General features: G+C 41.7%; 1 protein-coding gene across 2 annotated transcripts; it reads left to right on the forward strand.

The window, feature by feature from the left end:
- The first annotated feature begins 213 nt into the window (after positions 1–213).
- Positions 214–15336, forward strand: Znf622 (zinc finger protein 622). Of its 2 annotated transcripts, XM_027400045.2 has the most exons (6): positions 215–965; positions 2651–2899; positions 3017–3179; positions 7865–7977; positions 13954–14097; positions 15079–15336. In XM_027400045.2, the coding sequence occupies exons 1-6, from the start codon at positions 326–328 to the stop codon at positions 15204–15206; spliced, it is 1437 nt and encodes a 478-aa protein (XP_027255846.1). In that variant the 5' UTR covers positions 215–325; the 3' UTR covers positions 15207–15336. The 2 variants fall into 2 exon arrangements, with proteins under 2 accessions (XP_027255847.1, XP_027255846.1); XM_027400046.2 differs by lacking the exon at positions 13954–14097 and having other exon boundaries at positions 214–965.
- The last annotated feature ends 1115 nt before the right edge of the window (positions 15337–16451 follow it).

Consider the following 16451-nt stretch of genomic DNA (forward strand, 5'->3'; position numbering starts at 1 on the left):
CCGGGTGCAGCACGCCAGGCGCCCACGCCCTCCCCCCTCCCTCACCAGTAGCCATCGCTTTAACTACGTCACAAGGCGACCGCTAAAGGGCGTCACAACGAGGCAGCAGCATCCTCCAGGCACACGGATAGAAATGAAGCTCCGCCCCTCGGGGCGTGGCCAAGGAAGAGGCGTGGCTTCCCAGCTGCCGTCAGTTCCCTGCGCTTGCCGGATGTTCCCGTAGTGAGCTTCCGGAAGCCGGAAGCCAGTGTGTCTTTTCGTGGCTGTGGGTGCGTGCGGTGGTGGGATTGAAGACGCGGGTCCGCGGGTTTTCTCGGGCCCCGCCATGGCGACGTACACCTGCATCACCTGCAGGGTGGCGTTCCGCGACGCGGAGATGCAGCGGGCGCACTACAAGACGGACTGGCACCGCTACAACCTGCGGCGCAAGGTGGCCGGCATGGCCCCGGTGACGGCCGAAGGCTTCCAGGAGCGGGTGCGGGCGCAGCGAGCCGTGGCGGAGGAGGAGGAGGCGAGCAAGGGAACGGCCACCTACTGCACCGTGTGCAGCAAGAAGTTCGCCACCTTCAACGCCTACGACAACCACCTCAGGTCCCGGCGGCACGTGGAGCTGGAGAAGAAGGCGGTGCAGGCCGTGAGCCGCCAAGTGGAGATGCTCAACGAGAAGAACCTAGAGAAGGGGCTGGGCGCCGACGGCCTGGACAAGGATGCCATGAACGCGGCCATCCAGCAGGCCATCAAGGCCCAGCCGTCCACGTCTCCCAGGAAAGCGCCCTCCGTGCCCACGGCGGCGGCCCCGAGGGCGGAGGGCGCGATCGCAGGCGCGGGCAGACGGGGCGCTCAGGAGCCGCGGGACCCGACGGAGAAGCCGCCCCGGCTGCAGTGGTTCGAGCAGCAGGCCAAGAAGTTAGCGAAGCAGCAGGGGGAGGAGAGTGAGCAGGAGGATGAAGAGGAAGACGAGGAAGGTAAGGCAATGGCCCGGGCCGGGTCGTGGGGAGGCACCTGGCCCCTGGACACTTGCAGGTGGACACGGAGTGCTGCTGGGTCCGCTTTAAGGATGCTGCCCTGCTAGGGGCTGAACTGACTCCCACCCCCACCCCCGTGCACGACAGGGAGGCAACCCTACCGAGCCCCTACCCGTCCGTACTACTTTGGTTTTTAAGCTTTGCGACAGGGTCTCGCTGTTGCCCAGGCTGGCCTTGACCTTCTAACCGCTTACCGCAGCCGTCGCGGGAGCTGGGGTTATAGGCCCATGGCACCCTGCCTGGATTTAAGGTTGCTAATCTGATTTATATCTTTTAAACGTTTGGCCTCCGTTTTTATGGTTGTCCTCGGCCCCACCAAACTTTGGGGGGACCTGAGGGAAAGAGTGTTTAGTGATTGTTTAAACTTCTTAATTATGGACAAGGCAAGGTTTACATTTTTTTTTAAATTCATGTGAAGTTTTCTTTATATCTTTTGAAGGAAATCGCTTGTATTCGCTGTATAAAGTGATGAGTTTAATTAGGACATTTTAGAGTGTTTAAAGGGGTTTAAATGCCTCACTAGTCTGCATCTCCACAAGAAATTTTGTCTGCTTCTCTGTTGTGGATTCGGAGCCTAAAGTATTGACTGGAAAAAAAAAAGAATAAAGCATAGAGCTGCTTTATAAACGAGTGAAATATGCTCCCTCATCCTTTGGATGAGGAATGCCACACCTGTGCACACAGACAGACATGCTATTGGCACACTGCTGTAGAAGTTGTAATTCTAGTGACTTCTGAGAATTTTGCATTTAGCTTAGTTGATTAGCACCGTTTAACTTAGTTGATTCAAACCTAGTGGGGGGGTCAAACTGCCTGAAAACCTGAAATGTGGGGGCTCCAACCAGCAAACAAAGGCTATTTTACTTTATGAGGTGTTTATTCCTTCTTCCCCACAGTATGTTAATATTGAAAGTTTGTGTTCATGTCTCAATCTGTTTATGCTTTTATAACCAAATATCTAAAGCCTAGTGATTTATAAACAACACAACTTGTTTTGCTGCTGGCAGCTTGATTGTCTGGCAAGGGCCTGTTCCCTGGACAGGGTATTTTTCTTAGACTTTTGTCTATATGATGGAAAAGGTAGAGAAGTCTAGGTTGTGTACTCACGGAGGATGAGCAAAAGGCAAAAAAGGAGGCAAGCTAGTTTACTTAAGTCCTTTTCTTAGGATATCAACCCATTCATGAGGGCTTCTAGAGGTCCCACCTGTCACCATTAGCGAGTAAGGGGAACTAGGGACACATGCACTCAAAACTACAGCATTTCATATAATACACCTGCACATCCCATAACATATACTAGAGTATTCCTGTGAAGTGAAAATGATGAACCCTGTTATTCAACCATACAGGAATCCATTTAACTCTTTGTCCAGTTAATGGGCCAGGCACTGTGAGGCATAGGGAGGAAGTCAGAGACTACTTCAAGGAGCTGGAAAAGAAAGATGAAAAGTTGCTTATCATCCAGACTTGTCTGAGAGTAAATAAGTATCTAAAATTGAGGTCTTGAAAGAGAATTTGACGTCAGGGGACAGGCAGATTATGTCAGCAAGCATTGTGTGTCGGTTTGTGCTTACTTTATTGTATTTTTAAAAGTAAATTTGTTTTTCCAAACTTGTGGCTTGAAGATTGGGAAGATATTGATTCAGACGATGGAATGGAATGTGAGAACTCCGGAGTGGAGGACCAGGATGCAGAAGATGCAGACGCTGGGGAGAGCCCGCCCTTAGGTGCCATCCCAATAACGGACTGCTTATTTTGTTCCCATCACTCAAGCTCCCTCATGAAGAATGTGGCTCATATGACTAAAATCCACAGCTTCTTTATTCCTGATATTGAATACCTCTCAGATCTGAAAGGACTGATTAAATATTTGGGTAAGTGCAATCATTTTGCTTTAGACGAAGAAATGTTTTTCAATTTGTGAGAATAGTGAGATTTAACCTGACTTTGGAAGATCGATTTCATATTTTACCCTTAAACTTTATGACCAGGAGAGAAAGTTGGTGTTGGCAAGATTTGCTTGTGGTGCAACGAGAAAGGGAAATCCTTCTACTCCACAGAAGCTGTGCAGGCACACATGAGTGACAAAAGCCACTGTAAGCTCTTCACAGATGGTGACGCTGCTTTGGAATTTGCAGACTTCTATGATTTTAGGTAAGGCTGGGGTTTGTGAAGTGTGTTGAGGTCATATTTGTACTAAAGTGATAATGTACAATACCTTCCACCCTTCTGAAAATGAGTTTAGACTCATGTAGTAACCCGTGTTACACATATCTGCACACAAGCTCACTTGAACACATCTAGAAAAGTGGAGATCTCTAGCTCAAAGTGAGTGTGAATGACTTGGTTTTATTCTTTGTGATTAAGTGGTCAGAACTTTAATTTTATTCATTACCTTGTGATCGGACATAACAAAAATTCGATTTCACACTTTGGGTTCCTTGAGAGACTTTGAGTCAAAGACTGTCTACTAAGGATACTGAACTGCTTGATACTTTATGCCAGGACCTGGCATTTGGGTAGTGAGATTATTTCATAAATAGTTCAACTCTAACTGGAATCTTGAGCAATGCATATGTATGTGTTCATGAATAATTTTTTTTTTTGTCAGAATTTCTGTAATACAGCATAGTAGTGTATGGACAGGTATGTGTAAATATACCAGGCAGCCACAGCCCAAGTGATACAGATGGTCAGGAAAATTAAAATCTTTTAGAGCTGTTTTGCTCTCTCTTTCTGATTTTGTAATTTGCAATTGAAGGTAGCTATTGGATGGCATAATTAGAAGGTTAATGGTGTTAGCAGTATAGAAGACAGATTTGAGTTTCTGCTAGAGATAGAAGCAAATATCTAAGCAATAGATATTTGTCCCTCTCTAGTTTCTTACCAGACAGCAAGGTGTTTGACCTTTAGACTGATTGTCTAATTGGGAGTAGGCTAAGCAAATACCAGAGATAGGTTGGCCAACTTGGTAACTGGCTTGAAATATTAAAGTATAGATGTTCTGATTTCTTTTATCTCCATCTGCTTCTTGTATATTTAGGTTCCTACTTAGTCTTGAACATTTCAGTACCTCCTATAGGCTATGACTATATTTCTAATGCGACCACCTCAACTTCAAACTTAGAAGAAGCTCCTTTAACTCCCCCCCCCCCCCCTTTTTTGGCTTTTTGAGACAGGGTTTCTCTGTAGCTTTGGAGCCTGTCCTGGAACTCACTCTGTAGACCAGGCTGTCCTGTAGCTCATAGTGATCCGCCTGCCTTTGCCTCCTGAGTACTGAGTGCTGGGATTAAAAGCGTGTGCCACCAACACCTGGCTTCCCTTTAATATTGGTCTGTGTTCTTCTATACAACCTTTCCTGGTCCACATTATATAAATGGTAATTCTGTCCTGCCTATCAATAGTATGCAAATCAATAATTTTCAGTCATCCTTGGTATTTTGTTTTATGCTTGCATTAATTTTTTAATCAGATCCTGTTTCATCTACCTTGAAGTTACCTTCAGTATGTTTGACTGCTTTTCATTTCCTCCACTGTCCAGGTCTAGGTTATTATCCACTGTCAATGAATTTTGTTGCCTGCCTGATCTTTTCATCCTCACCACCTGCTGTGTTACATTCTCAAAGCTAGCTTAAGGGATCCTTTTATAACATTAAGTGAGATTACATGCTGCTCAAAATATTCCAAGGGCTTTCTTTCTTCCTTAAAGTAACAGCCAGAATTTTTTTTTTATTAGTTCAAATTAGGAACAAGCTTGTTTCACATGTCAATCCCTTCTCCCTCTCCCTCCCCTCCCCCTCCCCTTCCTATCCCACCCCACCACCCTCCACTCTCCAGGCAGGGTAGGGCCCTCAACTGGGGCTCCGCAAGTCCACCACATCATCCTGGGCTGGGTCTAGTCCCTCCCCCATGTGTCCAGTGCAAGAGTGCATCCCTTCCTGTGGGATGGGCTCTCAAAGTCCCTTCTTACACCAGGGGAAAATGGCCTACAATGTCCTGGTGTTCTAGCTTTGAGTTTGCAGTTTGGATGCCTGAGTTTTTTTTGTTTTTATGTTTTTTGTTTTCTTTTCTAATAGATATCAAGGATATGAGTCTCAGAGTTTTTGCACTTAGCTTTAGCTCAGAGAGACCAGTGACTTGTGTCCTCATTTTATGAAGGACTCAAATTTCACCTTGCCATGGTGACCTTCCATGACTGTCTTTCATAAAACAGCAATGTTCACCTAATCATTGTTATCCCTTATTACCCTCATAACCCTTGCTGCCATGCCATATGTATTATTGCTGTTGTCTTTTCTTGATGGGATAGCTGCTTCTGTTGCACTGCTACTGTTTACCAGTGTGTTGCTCAGACTGTTGCTAGGAATTAAAGTTGATTACTGATAAAATGGTTAAAGAGTTTCCTGGCTGCGGATGGCTCAGGAGGAAAGCTCTTGGCCAGCTTATTTAAGGTCCTTAGTTTGTTCCATAGTACTTAGAACAGCAAACATCTCAACACAGAATAGCATTGTCTTTGTTTGAATGGTGTTTTCTGTGGCCTTGATATACTCCTTTGGCTCCAAAAATGATTGGTGATATGAACCTTTATAAAAATAAACACTAAATAATTTATTTGCCCTCTAAAGCAAAAGTTGATAATGCTTAGTAAGAAATCTTGAAAAGTAGAAAATATTTGCAAACAAGGCTAGCATTAATTTGAGTGCTTACTACCTGCCGGCCATTGTTCTCATAAGTACTTTGTGTGGATTTACTAGTCTAAAAAAATGAGCAAATTATGATTCCACCCTTCCAAGATAGCTCTTGTCTTGGACTTGATGTTTTCCTTGAATATATTTTAAGGAATTAGCCATAACATACCTACATAGATAGATTTTTGTCTGTATTTAAACTTTATTGGAAGTTGGCTCATGTTTTTGAACTTTATATAAAAAGAATAGTAAAGGTCTGATTTTTTGTTGTTGTTTTTGTTTTTGTTTTTGTTTTTTTTGAGACAGGATTTCTCTGTATTGCTTTGGAGGCTGTCCTGGAACTCGCTCTGTAGACCAGGCTGGCCTCGAACTCACAGAGATCCTCTTGCCTCTGCCTCTCGAGTGCTGGGATTAAAGGCATGCACCACCAACACCCGGTTCAGGTCTGACATATTTTGTTCAACTTTTTATTTGGGAAAAACTCATCAATTCTGATTGGCTTTTTTTTGCTGTTTTGTTTTTTAAATTTTTTTTTTCAGATTTGTTTTTGTGTGTATGAGTGTTTTAGCTGCATGTTTGTATGTGTATTATATATGTGTCCTGTGCCCAGTGGCTGCAGAAGTCAGAAGAGGGAGGCCCATATCTCCTGGAACTTTAGTTACGGATAGTTGTCAGCCATCATGTAGGTGCTGGGACTTGAACCTGGTTCCTGTGCAAGAACAAGTATGTTCTTACATACTGAGCCATCAGTACAGGCCCATTCTGTTTTATATAGTTCCAGATGATTTTTTTGTAGATTACTAAATTGAATGTTCGCCAGTAGCATATTTACTATAGATAAACAGTTTTGAGCTGATAGAAATAATGCTGATCTGCCATCTTGTTACCATTTGTAAATGCACATACTTTATCTGCAATGGGCATGCATAGGAGTTGGGTCATAGGAGATGGATACACACACACACACACACACACACACACACACACACACACACACTGTGGATACATGCACACGTGCAATTTTAGAAGATATTGTTGAATTGTTTACCAAAGTGTTCTCTGTAATACCACCATTATTGAGAGTAAGTTTTCTTTTTCAGGCATATGGCTGAATATATAATAGTTTTACATTGTGTTTTATTATGACCATTGTAATTGTGAACCATTTACATATTAATTAGCTACTTGGAAGTATTTTTGTGTCTGATTTAGTCTTTTATCTATTTTCTATTGGGTTGTCTAGCTGTTACTATTTCAATGTGTATTTCAGTTACTTTTTTTATTAGTTTATTGTTTTGTGTGTGTGTGTGTTGCATGTGGTAAATAAATGCACATATGCACATGCCATGTGGAGACCAGAGTTGTTGGATGTCTTTCTTGATCATGCTCCACCTTATTTTTTGTGACAGGGTCTTGCTGGGACCTGGAGCCCACCATTCAGCTAGAAGGCTGGCCAGGAAGCTCCATAGATACTCTTATTCCCACCTCCCTAGGGTTGTTGGCATAGGCAGGCATTGCTGTGCTTCGCTGTTTTGTGGGTGCTAGAAATGGAACTTCTAATTGCATGGCAGGTACTTTACCCACTGAGCCATCTCCCTATCACTTTCTAGTTATTTTCTTAGGTCCATTTAAATATGAAATTTTGGATATATTTAGAAACAGATTCTTCTAGAACTACACTGTCCAGTGTGGTAATTAATAGGTATATCCTTGTGGCTACGTAAATGAAGTAAAAGATGTTAAAAATTCAGTGCTTTAGTCAGACTGTCTGCATTTGAAAAAGTTCGGTGTTTGAAAGCCCCGTGTATCTAAAACTAACATGGGTGACAAGTAGACGTGTCTTTCTGTTGTCACAGAATTCTGTAGGGCTGCAGTCTTCTAGAACTTGTTTCTGCTGTGATTAATTGGTCTATAACTTCATGTCCAGCTCTGTGTTGATGGCTTCTGCATTTGGTAACCTTTCTAGAGAGAGGACAAACATCCTCTTAAGGGTCATCTGGTCACATTTGTTGCAGAGAAATTCTAATGGTAGTTTTACCCCTTAGTCCTTTCAGTGGGCATTCCCTGAAGCTGGTGGTAGTTTTGCTCCATTTGTAAGTGCAGATGTCTGTTCATTCAAGTCTGTTCATTAGGACTATTTCCCTGTTACAGGAGTAGCTACCCAGATTACAAGGAGGGGCAGGACCCTAATGAAATTGAGCAGTTGTCCTCGGATAAGACTTTGGAATGCGATGATGAAACCATGGAGCTGATACTTCCTTCTGGTAAGTGTATTTGTCAGAAAGAAATAGCTTAATGCCGGTGTGTTGTGGAAGAAACATGTCTTCTTCAATTACCTGCTGAACCGAGGGAAAAAAAATCATGACCCTTAAAGTGTTTTTTGTGTTCTCAAGTACTTGTGAACTTTAAAAGTAACTACTTAGCTCTAAGTTGGCTTTGTCATTAAAACTGGGTTGTTGTTTTTTCTTGTTTCATTTCAGCTTTAGAACATTTTTACTAGGTATTTCCTTAAATTTTTTTTTTTTTTAAATGTAGACTGATAGTTCCCATGATCTCTCCCTCCCTTCTGTGTATATGTATGTATGTCTTATTCCTTGTGTCTCGTCTATCTGTGTATACATGTGCAAGTAGAGGTCAGAGGTCAATGTTAGGCATCTTTCTTCAGTTGTTCTCCTTATTTGGCAGTTTTTCACTGAACCTATAGCTCACCAATTTGGCTAGACTGGCCAGTGAGTTCTAGGGATCCACCCCTCCAGCTCTGGAGTCGCAGCTGTGTGGCAATATCCCCAGCTTTTTACCTAGGTTCTTGCTGTCTGAATTCAGGTCCTGATGCTTACATGACAAGTACTTAACCAACTAAGCCATCTCCCTAGGCTTTCTCTTAGCTTTCCGTGATATTCCTCCCTCTCTTTGACATGATTCCTCTGGTACCTGTGTTCTTTGATAGCCCAGGCTTTCTATTAGTTGCCTTTGCATAGCTGTGATCAAAAAACCCTAAATGAAGGATTTAGCTTGGTTCATGGTTTCAGAAGATTCAGTTCATGATCATCTAGCCAAATGTGTTTGGGTAAAAATATAAGGGCTGTGGGACCATGTGGTGTGACTGTTTGCCTCATTCATGGCAGATAGTGAGGCAAAAGGAGTAGGGATAAAATAGCCTCCAGGGAGCTGGCTCCAGGGCTCTACTGTCAAGTGGGTCCTACCACCTCAAGTTTCCAGTTTCTTATGTGGGGATCAACCTGAGCATAGTGGAAGTATCTCATAGTCAGACTGTAGCAGGCTTCCAAAATAGTTTGACATGTTGATATTTGAATAACAGTGCTTGGGTTGCCTATCTCTAGTAGTTGGAGAAGAGACTTGGAGGATGAATTCTGCCTCCTCCCTTGGAAAAATAATAAGACTCATTGTAGGAATTTATCCCAGGAATGAGAGGATGAAGGAGTCGTGACTATGAAAAGCATCCACTGTTGTTTATTGTATAGAAAGGAAGAAATGTGGCAGTTAACTGGTAAGAATGGAGGAGCTACAGAGGGCATGGTTTGAAATGAAAGAGAAGGGAATATGGAGATGATAGTAAAATATGAACAGATACATGGTGTTTACTGAGTACATAGCACATTCAGGCTTTACAACAGCCATGTGAATTAGATTCTCTTGTCTTCATCTGGCATATGAAACTAACATGTTTAAGCAACTTATCCAGGACCTCATACCAAGCCTTTCTCGACTTCCTACACTGCGTAGGGAGTTTTGCAGTAATAGTACAGCAGTAGTGGCACCCTCCTTGCCAATGAAGATGTCTGAAGCATTGTATGTGTTGAAAGTCTTGCTTCCTATTTTGCTGTACCTAAGCAGCTAAACACATGTGGTATCACTGTGTAGTACAGATAGCTGTCACTATCTCAGAATAATAACCTTAATGCCTAGAGCAGAGAGAATACCTTGAGGATAAAATTCTTCTTAGATGGTAAGGAAATTTTATTATAATGTATTGTAGTCTGTACAATACACAGTGGTCAGGACTTGTAGGAGCTCACAGACTCTAGACCCTCTGGACTGACAGCTAAGGGAGTATGCCTGGGACCAACCTAGGCCCTCTTTATGTATGTGAGAGTTGTGTAGCTTGGTCTGCTTGTGGGTCCCTAGCAGTGAGATCAGGGCCTGTCTTTCCCTGGTGCTTGAACTGGCTTTTGAGGGAACCTATTCCCTGTACTGGGTACTGTCTTCATGCTTTGTTGATGCCCATGGGAGGCCTGTCCCTTTCTGACCAGAGAGGTAGAGGAGGAATGGATGGGGTGGGGGGGTTGAGGTGAGGTAGGGGAAGGAATAGAAGAGGAGGGAGGGGAAACCGCAGTCAGGATGTAAAACAAATAAAAACTAATTAATTAATAAAAAAATTCACAATGGTAAAAGGGTGAATATAATCAAAAAACAAAACAAACAATAACAACAACAAAAAAAACCCATAAAAACCTCTCATAGCTTTTAGAGAATGAGAAATTCCTCCAATCTTCTGTGTCTGAGAATTGAAAGTATTTGGAGAAATAGCATTGTCATGCCCTACTTATTCTAGAACCAGTGTGGTATACTGTATTGAATTTTAGAATTGAGAGCAGTGCTTGACACGTGAAACACTGTAATATTGACTTCATTTTGTATCTGCTTTGGTACATTTTATCACACAGACAATAGTAACAGGTATATCCTATTTGAGAATCACACTTCATCTGGACTTTACATTTTGAAAATTGGTAAGGAATATTTAATTATGTAGAAAACACAGTGAAGGCCCCCCTCCCCCCCATGGGTATCTCTTTAGGAAACTTCTTTTTCCATTCAGATAATTGAGCAATTCTTAAATGTCTTTTGAGTGTTTTTCTCCTGAGGCATTTGTCTGTGTGGTCATTTTGTCTGTCACAGTTTTCATCTGACCATCATCTGTGTGGTTTCCTTAGAACCACCAGCAACATTCTAAGAGCCATTGTTCTCAAGGTATGTATTCTCCCTGTTGGCACCGTTGAAATAATTGTGTTCCATCATTGTTAAGGTGGACATCCAGTGCTGTAAAACTGAAGGGATTCTGCCACTTCAACTTCCCATTACTTCAGAGAACAGACTGCCATTTCTCTTTATCTTAGTACTGGACTCAGACATAAAACAACAGGATAAATATTTGTTGACTGAGAGGGTGGAAGTGGCTTTCAAAGGGAAGGCAAACTTGGTCCCTTGAATCTGTAGTAGGAAAACAGAGGGAAAGGAAAGGAATAAGTGAGCAGAGGAGGCTTGCAGGAACTTGGAGTCATACTTGAGTTTCTCTTGACAGGGTTGTAACACCTCAGAAAATAGGAATCTCTGAACAAGCGTTATATAAAAACATAGTGGCAGCAAGGGGATGAGCCTATTATCTCTGCACAAAGCACCTTGGAACCTCTGCGTGTGCTCACTTGTGTGTTCGGGTGAGCGTGGCTGTTAGTCCAATTACATCTAAGAGTTTGCTTTAAACTAGCTTCCAAAGCACCAATTGTGGTCCCTGAAGTGTAGATAGATACTCATTTATTATTTAGGAAAATCAGCTAGATGATTCCAAAGACCGTGAAAAAATATCCAGTAGAGGGCACTCTGAGCATTTCTCTGGAAGATTGTGAAGTAATTAATTCCTTCATTACTCTTCAGTTCATATAGAGGAAATTGGTGTGAAAGATACATCGATTTATTTGCCAACTGGCCATGTGAACTGGTGTTGTATCCATGAGAACTGCACAATTAATTTTAGGAAATTAGAGTTGGAGATACTCTAGTATCTAATATCAGTTGCATTGGCTGTTCAGCGAGAATAGATAGTTTCATAAACAGTTACATGATGAAAGCTGGATGGACAGAAATTTCATAAGTCAGATGTAACTTGTTATTGGGCAGTCACAGTGTTCCAAAGCTTATCTGTTCTATGAGGGCCTTCGGGTTGAGCTGCTCTGAGCACTTTATTTGGTGTTAGTGCCAAGTTCTCACTGTAACTGACAGCAAAAGTAGCTCACTTCTGCCAGTTCTCACAAGTTGTCAGATGTATTGCCAAATGGTGCTTATAAAGATGCATATGTATTTACTATATACTAATTACCAATCTTAGTATTTACTCATTTAGGGTTAAACCACCCTGACCTAACATTGTAATTTGGAAATCCTAATAAGTAATGCTGAGATTTTCTGAGAGGACCTTCATTTAGATATGAGTCTTTCCCCATTAAATTCATCTCACGTGGGCGTTCACTGATGTTTTCCTGAGTTGAGACACCTTGGTGCAAACCAAGGTCTTGCCATAAAAATGCCTAAAGCATCAAACAGCTGGGTTCGGAGAGATAGATACCTTTTATCCATCCATACTGGTATTCAAAGACCATAAGATTAAATTTGAAGGTTCCTTTTGTCATTACCTGAGTCTGATTGCAAAACATTATATCTGGGTGGCAAGGTAATATTTTCCAAGTGCTATGCTAGGTCCAGGGACTCAGAATAACTTGACACTTTTTTTTCCCAAGTTAGTCGAGACATAAATCCTAAAGGCAGATAAAGCCTTCTTAAGCTTATGTGATAGACAGGTCATACTTGCTTATTTGCCAGTGGTAAATTGACAGCTACTCTAAGAACTATACACAGGATTTTACCCATCCATGTTAGTTTATTTTCAGTGGGAATGGTTATTTGATTTCTTGTGTATATGTTAAATATCCTATGTGTTTCTATTTGGAAAGTTACTTGATTGCCTATGTCCTAATTAATATTCTTCTAAAACACATAGCTTGCTCTTATTAGTAAATCCACAGGGGATGTGGATGCCACTGGCTTAGGGACCAGTCTCTCATGGTAGTAAGGGCAAATCACCTTTTGAAAACCATCCCTTTGATGGTGCCTAGAGGTAGCTATCTTGGAAGATTGCCTTATTTCTTAGTTTTCCTACTCTGAAGCCATATGATTTGGTTATTTCCCTGTTGATAGTCAGGAAGCAATAGTTGAGGCTTTATGTGCCACTGTCTCTTATAGCTATTCAAGGTGGCTTTGTAGCACCAAGGCTGCTAGAGACATGGATGAGTATGTTACATGAAAACTTACAGACTGGTGGAATGGATTTGACCCTTTTAAGAGTTTGTTAACACTTGATCGTATCAGATGTACCTCACTTTTAAGTAGAACCTCAAATTGTTCCTCTAGTAAATAACCTCTTATGTTGGGATTTTATTAGTCTATAGAAGTCCCAGACTTTACATGGCTAATACCTTTAGTTCCTTAGTTTATGTTCTCTTTTCTTTGTTTTAAAATTTTACTTACTGTTGTGTATGGGTGGGGATGTGTGTGCACGTGAGTGTGCCATGGTACATACAGGAAGGCCAGAGAATAACTCTATGGGGTTGATTTTTCTCTACCCATCTTAATGTGGTTTCTGGGGATTGAACTCAGGTTGCTGGGTCAGCACAGCATGAACCTATACCTGCTGAGCCATCTCTCTGGCCCTCTTTCTTTTTTGCCGAATGTATTATCACACAGTTGATGGCAGGTCTATGCAATGATATATACAAACATGTAGTGAAATGACATCAAAATACATTGGAAATTAAAATTAATTCATTTCTCAAAGCTTCAATGACTGATTTATACTGTTTCACTTGATTTCTCTAAATAATCACAGGCTTGGAAGAGAATTTAGCTTAATCATTTTTGAGGTAACCAGATGGTTCCCATCATTTAGCAAGGAGCATCTCACCTTTGTCAATATGGCTAGATAACAATTTACTGTTGCTGGTCTGCCTGTGAACATTACTATGTTCAATAGCATGTCTATCCTTCAGCCACTAGATGCCAGTAGCACTCCAGATGTCTATAGCTGGTGTCAGCTGTCCCCATGGGATAAAATTCATTCCTGTTGGAGGACCACTGGAATAGAAAACTGAACCAGAGAAAGATGGTTTCATTTTTGTTCTGCCCTGGCTGTGGCTTGTAGACCTAAGTCTACAGGGCTATTCCTGTTTGATCTTCTTTCTCTTAGGGATTTTTAGCCTTTATCTCTATATTTTTAATGCTGGTCTATTTTTCTCTAGTAGATAAACACTGTCCTGATTGCATCTGTCTTCCTACTAGGTTTCCTAAGGCTTTGATGCCCTTGAGATTTTTTAGGAAGCCTTTGGCTTATAGCTCTGACTTGAAGGAACTGTCTGATTTCCGTATTTGAATGTTGCTCTTTTGAAAAACAGGTGCCAGAGTGGGTCATCGCTCCTTGATGAGATACTACAAACAACGATTTGGCTTGCCAAGAGCTGTAACAGTTGCTAGAAACCAGAAGGCTGTGGGTAGGGTACTCCAGCAATACCGAGCCCTGGGGTGGACAGGCAGCACAGGTACATCAATGCTCACATCCATGGATTTCATGGCCTTGGGTGACATGTTATCATTTGTGGTATACTGGGTCTTCTCCAAGGGAAGGTTGACTACTTAGCTCTGGGACTTCCATTATCACATGATATTTAGGGCAATAAAACACACACACACACACACACACACACACACACACACACACACACACACACACACACACACACACATATATTTAATATTCCTGGCTTAGTAACTTAATATATATCATGTTTATAACATAATAATTATAAAAAGAATACTTGGGAATCATTACAAGCTGAAACTATCTGGAGGTAACACAGGAATTAAATAGTATCTTAGTGGTTAATAGCTTGGCTGTGGAGTCTAACATGACATGTGTAATCACATGCTATAAACTCTTATATCATGGTCATTATTATTAAACTTCAGTTTCTGTTTGCTCATTTATACAAGGGAAATGATTAACAGGACCCACCTTAGAGTTAAGAGGCTTGACTGTCATGATGCATGTGTAATGTAGCGCACAGACTACAGGTTTGTCGTCAGCCCTTCCCAATGGAAGTACATTGAAATGAGTGAAGCTGACAGCTGAAGTTATCTAGTTTTGAAACCACAGTGTGCTGTTGCTTCACTCTTATAATGTGCTGTACAGAGTTGTCTTCTTGCTCTTCTGGGTCATAACAGTCTAGGTGGGGGGTAGTGAAGTTAAGAGGGCAGGCTTTCTGATGTCCTGGAAAGCTCTGGTGCCTAAAAGCACTACAAACTGGCACCACAAACTCCACTGTTTACAAAGCTCTGATACACAGTTCTGGGGTGCATGTAAACCTCTGAGCTCCATTGCTTAGAATCCCCATATTGTTGTCTGTCTTTAAATATAAGAGCCCAATTACCCTAATCCAACTTTGGAAGTTCTCTACAAAGATTTGACTTTATCTGACAAATAAAAGAACCTTGCCTCATTTCTTACCTCCTTCCTACCACAGGAGCAGCTCTCATGCGTGAGCGGGACATGCAGTATGTCCAAAGGATGAAATCGAAGTGGATGCTGAAGACGGGAATGAAGAACAATACCACTAAGCAGATGCACTTCAGGGCCCAAGTACGATTCTGAGAGGCTGAGATTGAGAGACGTATCTCTCACTGCACTTTCCTCCTTGTCCGAGGACCAGTGAAGCCAGATTGGAATGGATCTTCTGCTGCTACTTCATTTGTTCTGATCTAATAAAGTCAGAATCATGTTAGTCTTCAGATGTCATTTTTGAGCAGTGTTTAAAGCTTTTAAGTGGTGACGTGTTTGCTGAGCTCCAGGACCTACATCACTGCCTGACAGGTGCTTTATTGCCTCAGCTTTCAGATGCTTTCTGGCTGTCAGCGTAATGTGGGAAACATAAGTAATTTGTCTGCTCAAAAATTAGTTTACATTTCAGAATAACTTACCATATTAATGTCACAGGGACCTAAATCAGGGACTTTAAGGCTTACATAGGAGCAAAATTGGGTGTCATTCATGACTTAGGAAGTAGTCCATGCTTCTGGGCATATAGATAAAATGCAGTAAAGACCATGTGAAGGGCTTGCTGTGAAGGTTTGTTTGTTTTTTAATTCCTAACTAAGAAAAACAATGCCAACTTTTATGTAGTTTGTAGGACTGCCTCACAGTTAAATCTATGCAGAGGTTCTTAATTTAGGTTGCTTAGGAGAAGACACTAATGACATGTCTTCAGGGAAGCTAAGCTCTATACCCGTTGAGCTACTTTGTAACTTTGGAAAGGTTGTATATTTTTAATTGTAAATTGTCTAATGTTCTTTCAATCTCTTTATCTCACAAATTGTGAGGGCTCAATAAACCAGTCAAAGCACCCATTTCATAGTGGGCTTCCCAGCAATTTAAAGTATAAAGTCTCCTTTAATGTAAAAAGGGCCATACCCAGGCCAAAGCCCTAGCTAGCGCAGTACTCTAATGCAGACTTAAGGCTGCAGTTGTCTGGACCTTTTGCTAAATGACCTTTGCCAGTCTATTTTTAAACTTAGGATACAGAGTTGCATGTTCCTCAGAGTACAAATTCTTTGTCATTTAAATAGAGAAAGGAGCTCTCCAGTTTGAAGTCTCTTCTTCCACCTTTTCTAACATCCTTCCCACAGAAGTACTTAGTCTCTTGGCATCTCTGACATGGTACTGAAAGCTGTACCTTTGTAGTGTGTTTCAGCTGGTGTGTTTTTAGTTTACACTCTACTGAATATGTGAACTAATTGTGTTAGACCTCTTCTTGGTTTGTTTTCTTTGAGTGTCAGGTATCTAGCTCATTACTTCTGTTACCTAGTGTTCTACTATGTTGTACGGGCCTCCTTTTGCTAA

This window comes from Cricetulus griseus, chromosome 2 (assembly GCF_003668045.3).
Source record: "Cricetulus griseus strain 17A/GY chromosome 2, alternate assembly CriGri-PICRH-1.0, whole genome shotgun sequence".
Lineage (NCBI taxonomy): Eukaryota > Metazoa > Chordata > Mammalia > Rodentia > Cricetidae > Cricetulus > Cricetulus griseus.

Excerpts from the sequence above, each read along its gene's own strand:
- Znf622 (XM_027400045.2), top strand. The coding sequence starts at position 326 with ATGGCGACGTACACCTGCATCACCTGCAGGGTGGCGTTCCGCGACGCG. Across the intron at positions 966-2,650 it reads TGAAGAGGAAGACGAGGAAG|ATTGGGAAGATATTGATTCA; the intron begins GTAAGGCAATGG and ends TGTGGCTTGAAG. Across the intron at positions 14,098-15,078 it reads GGGGTGGACAGGCAGCACAG|GAGCAGCTCTCATGCGTGAG; the intron begins GTACATCAATGC and ends TTCCTACCACAG.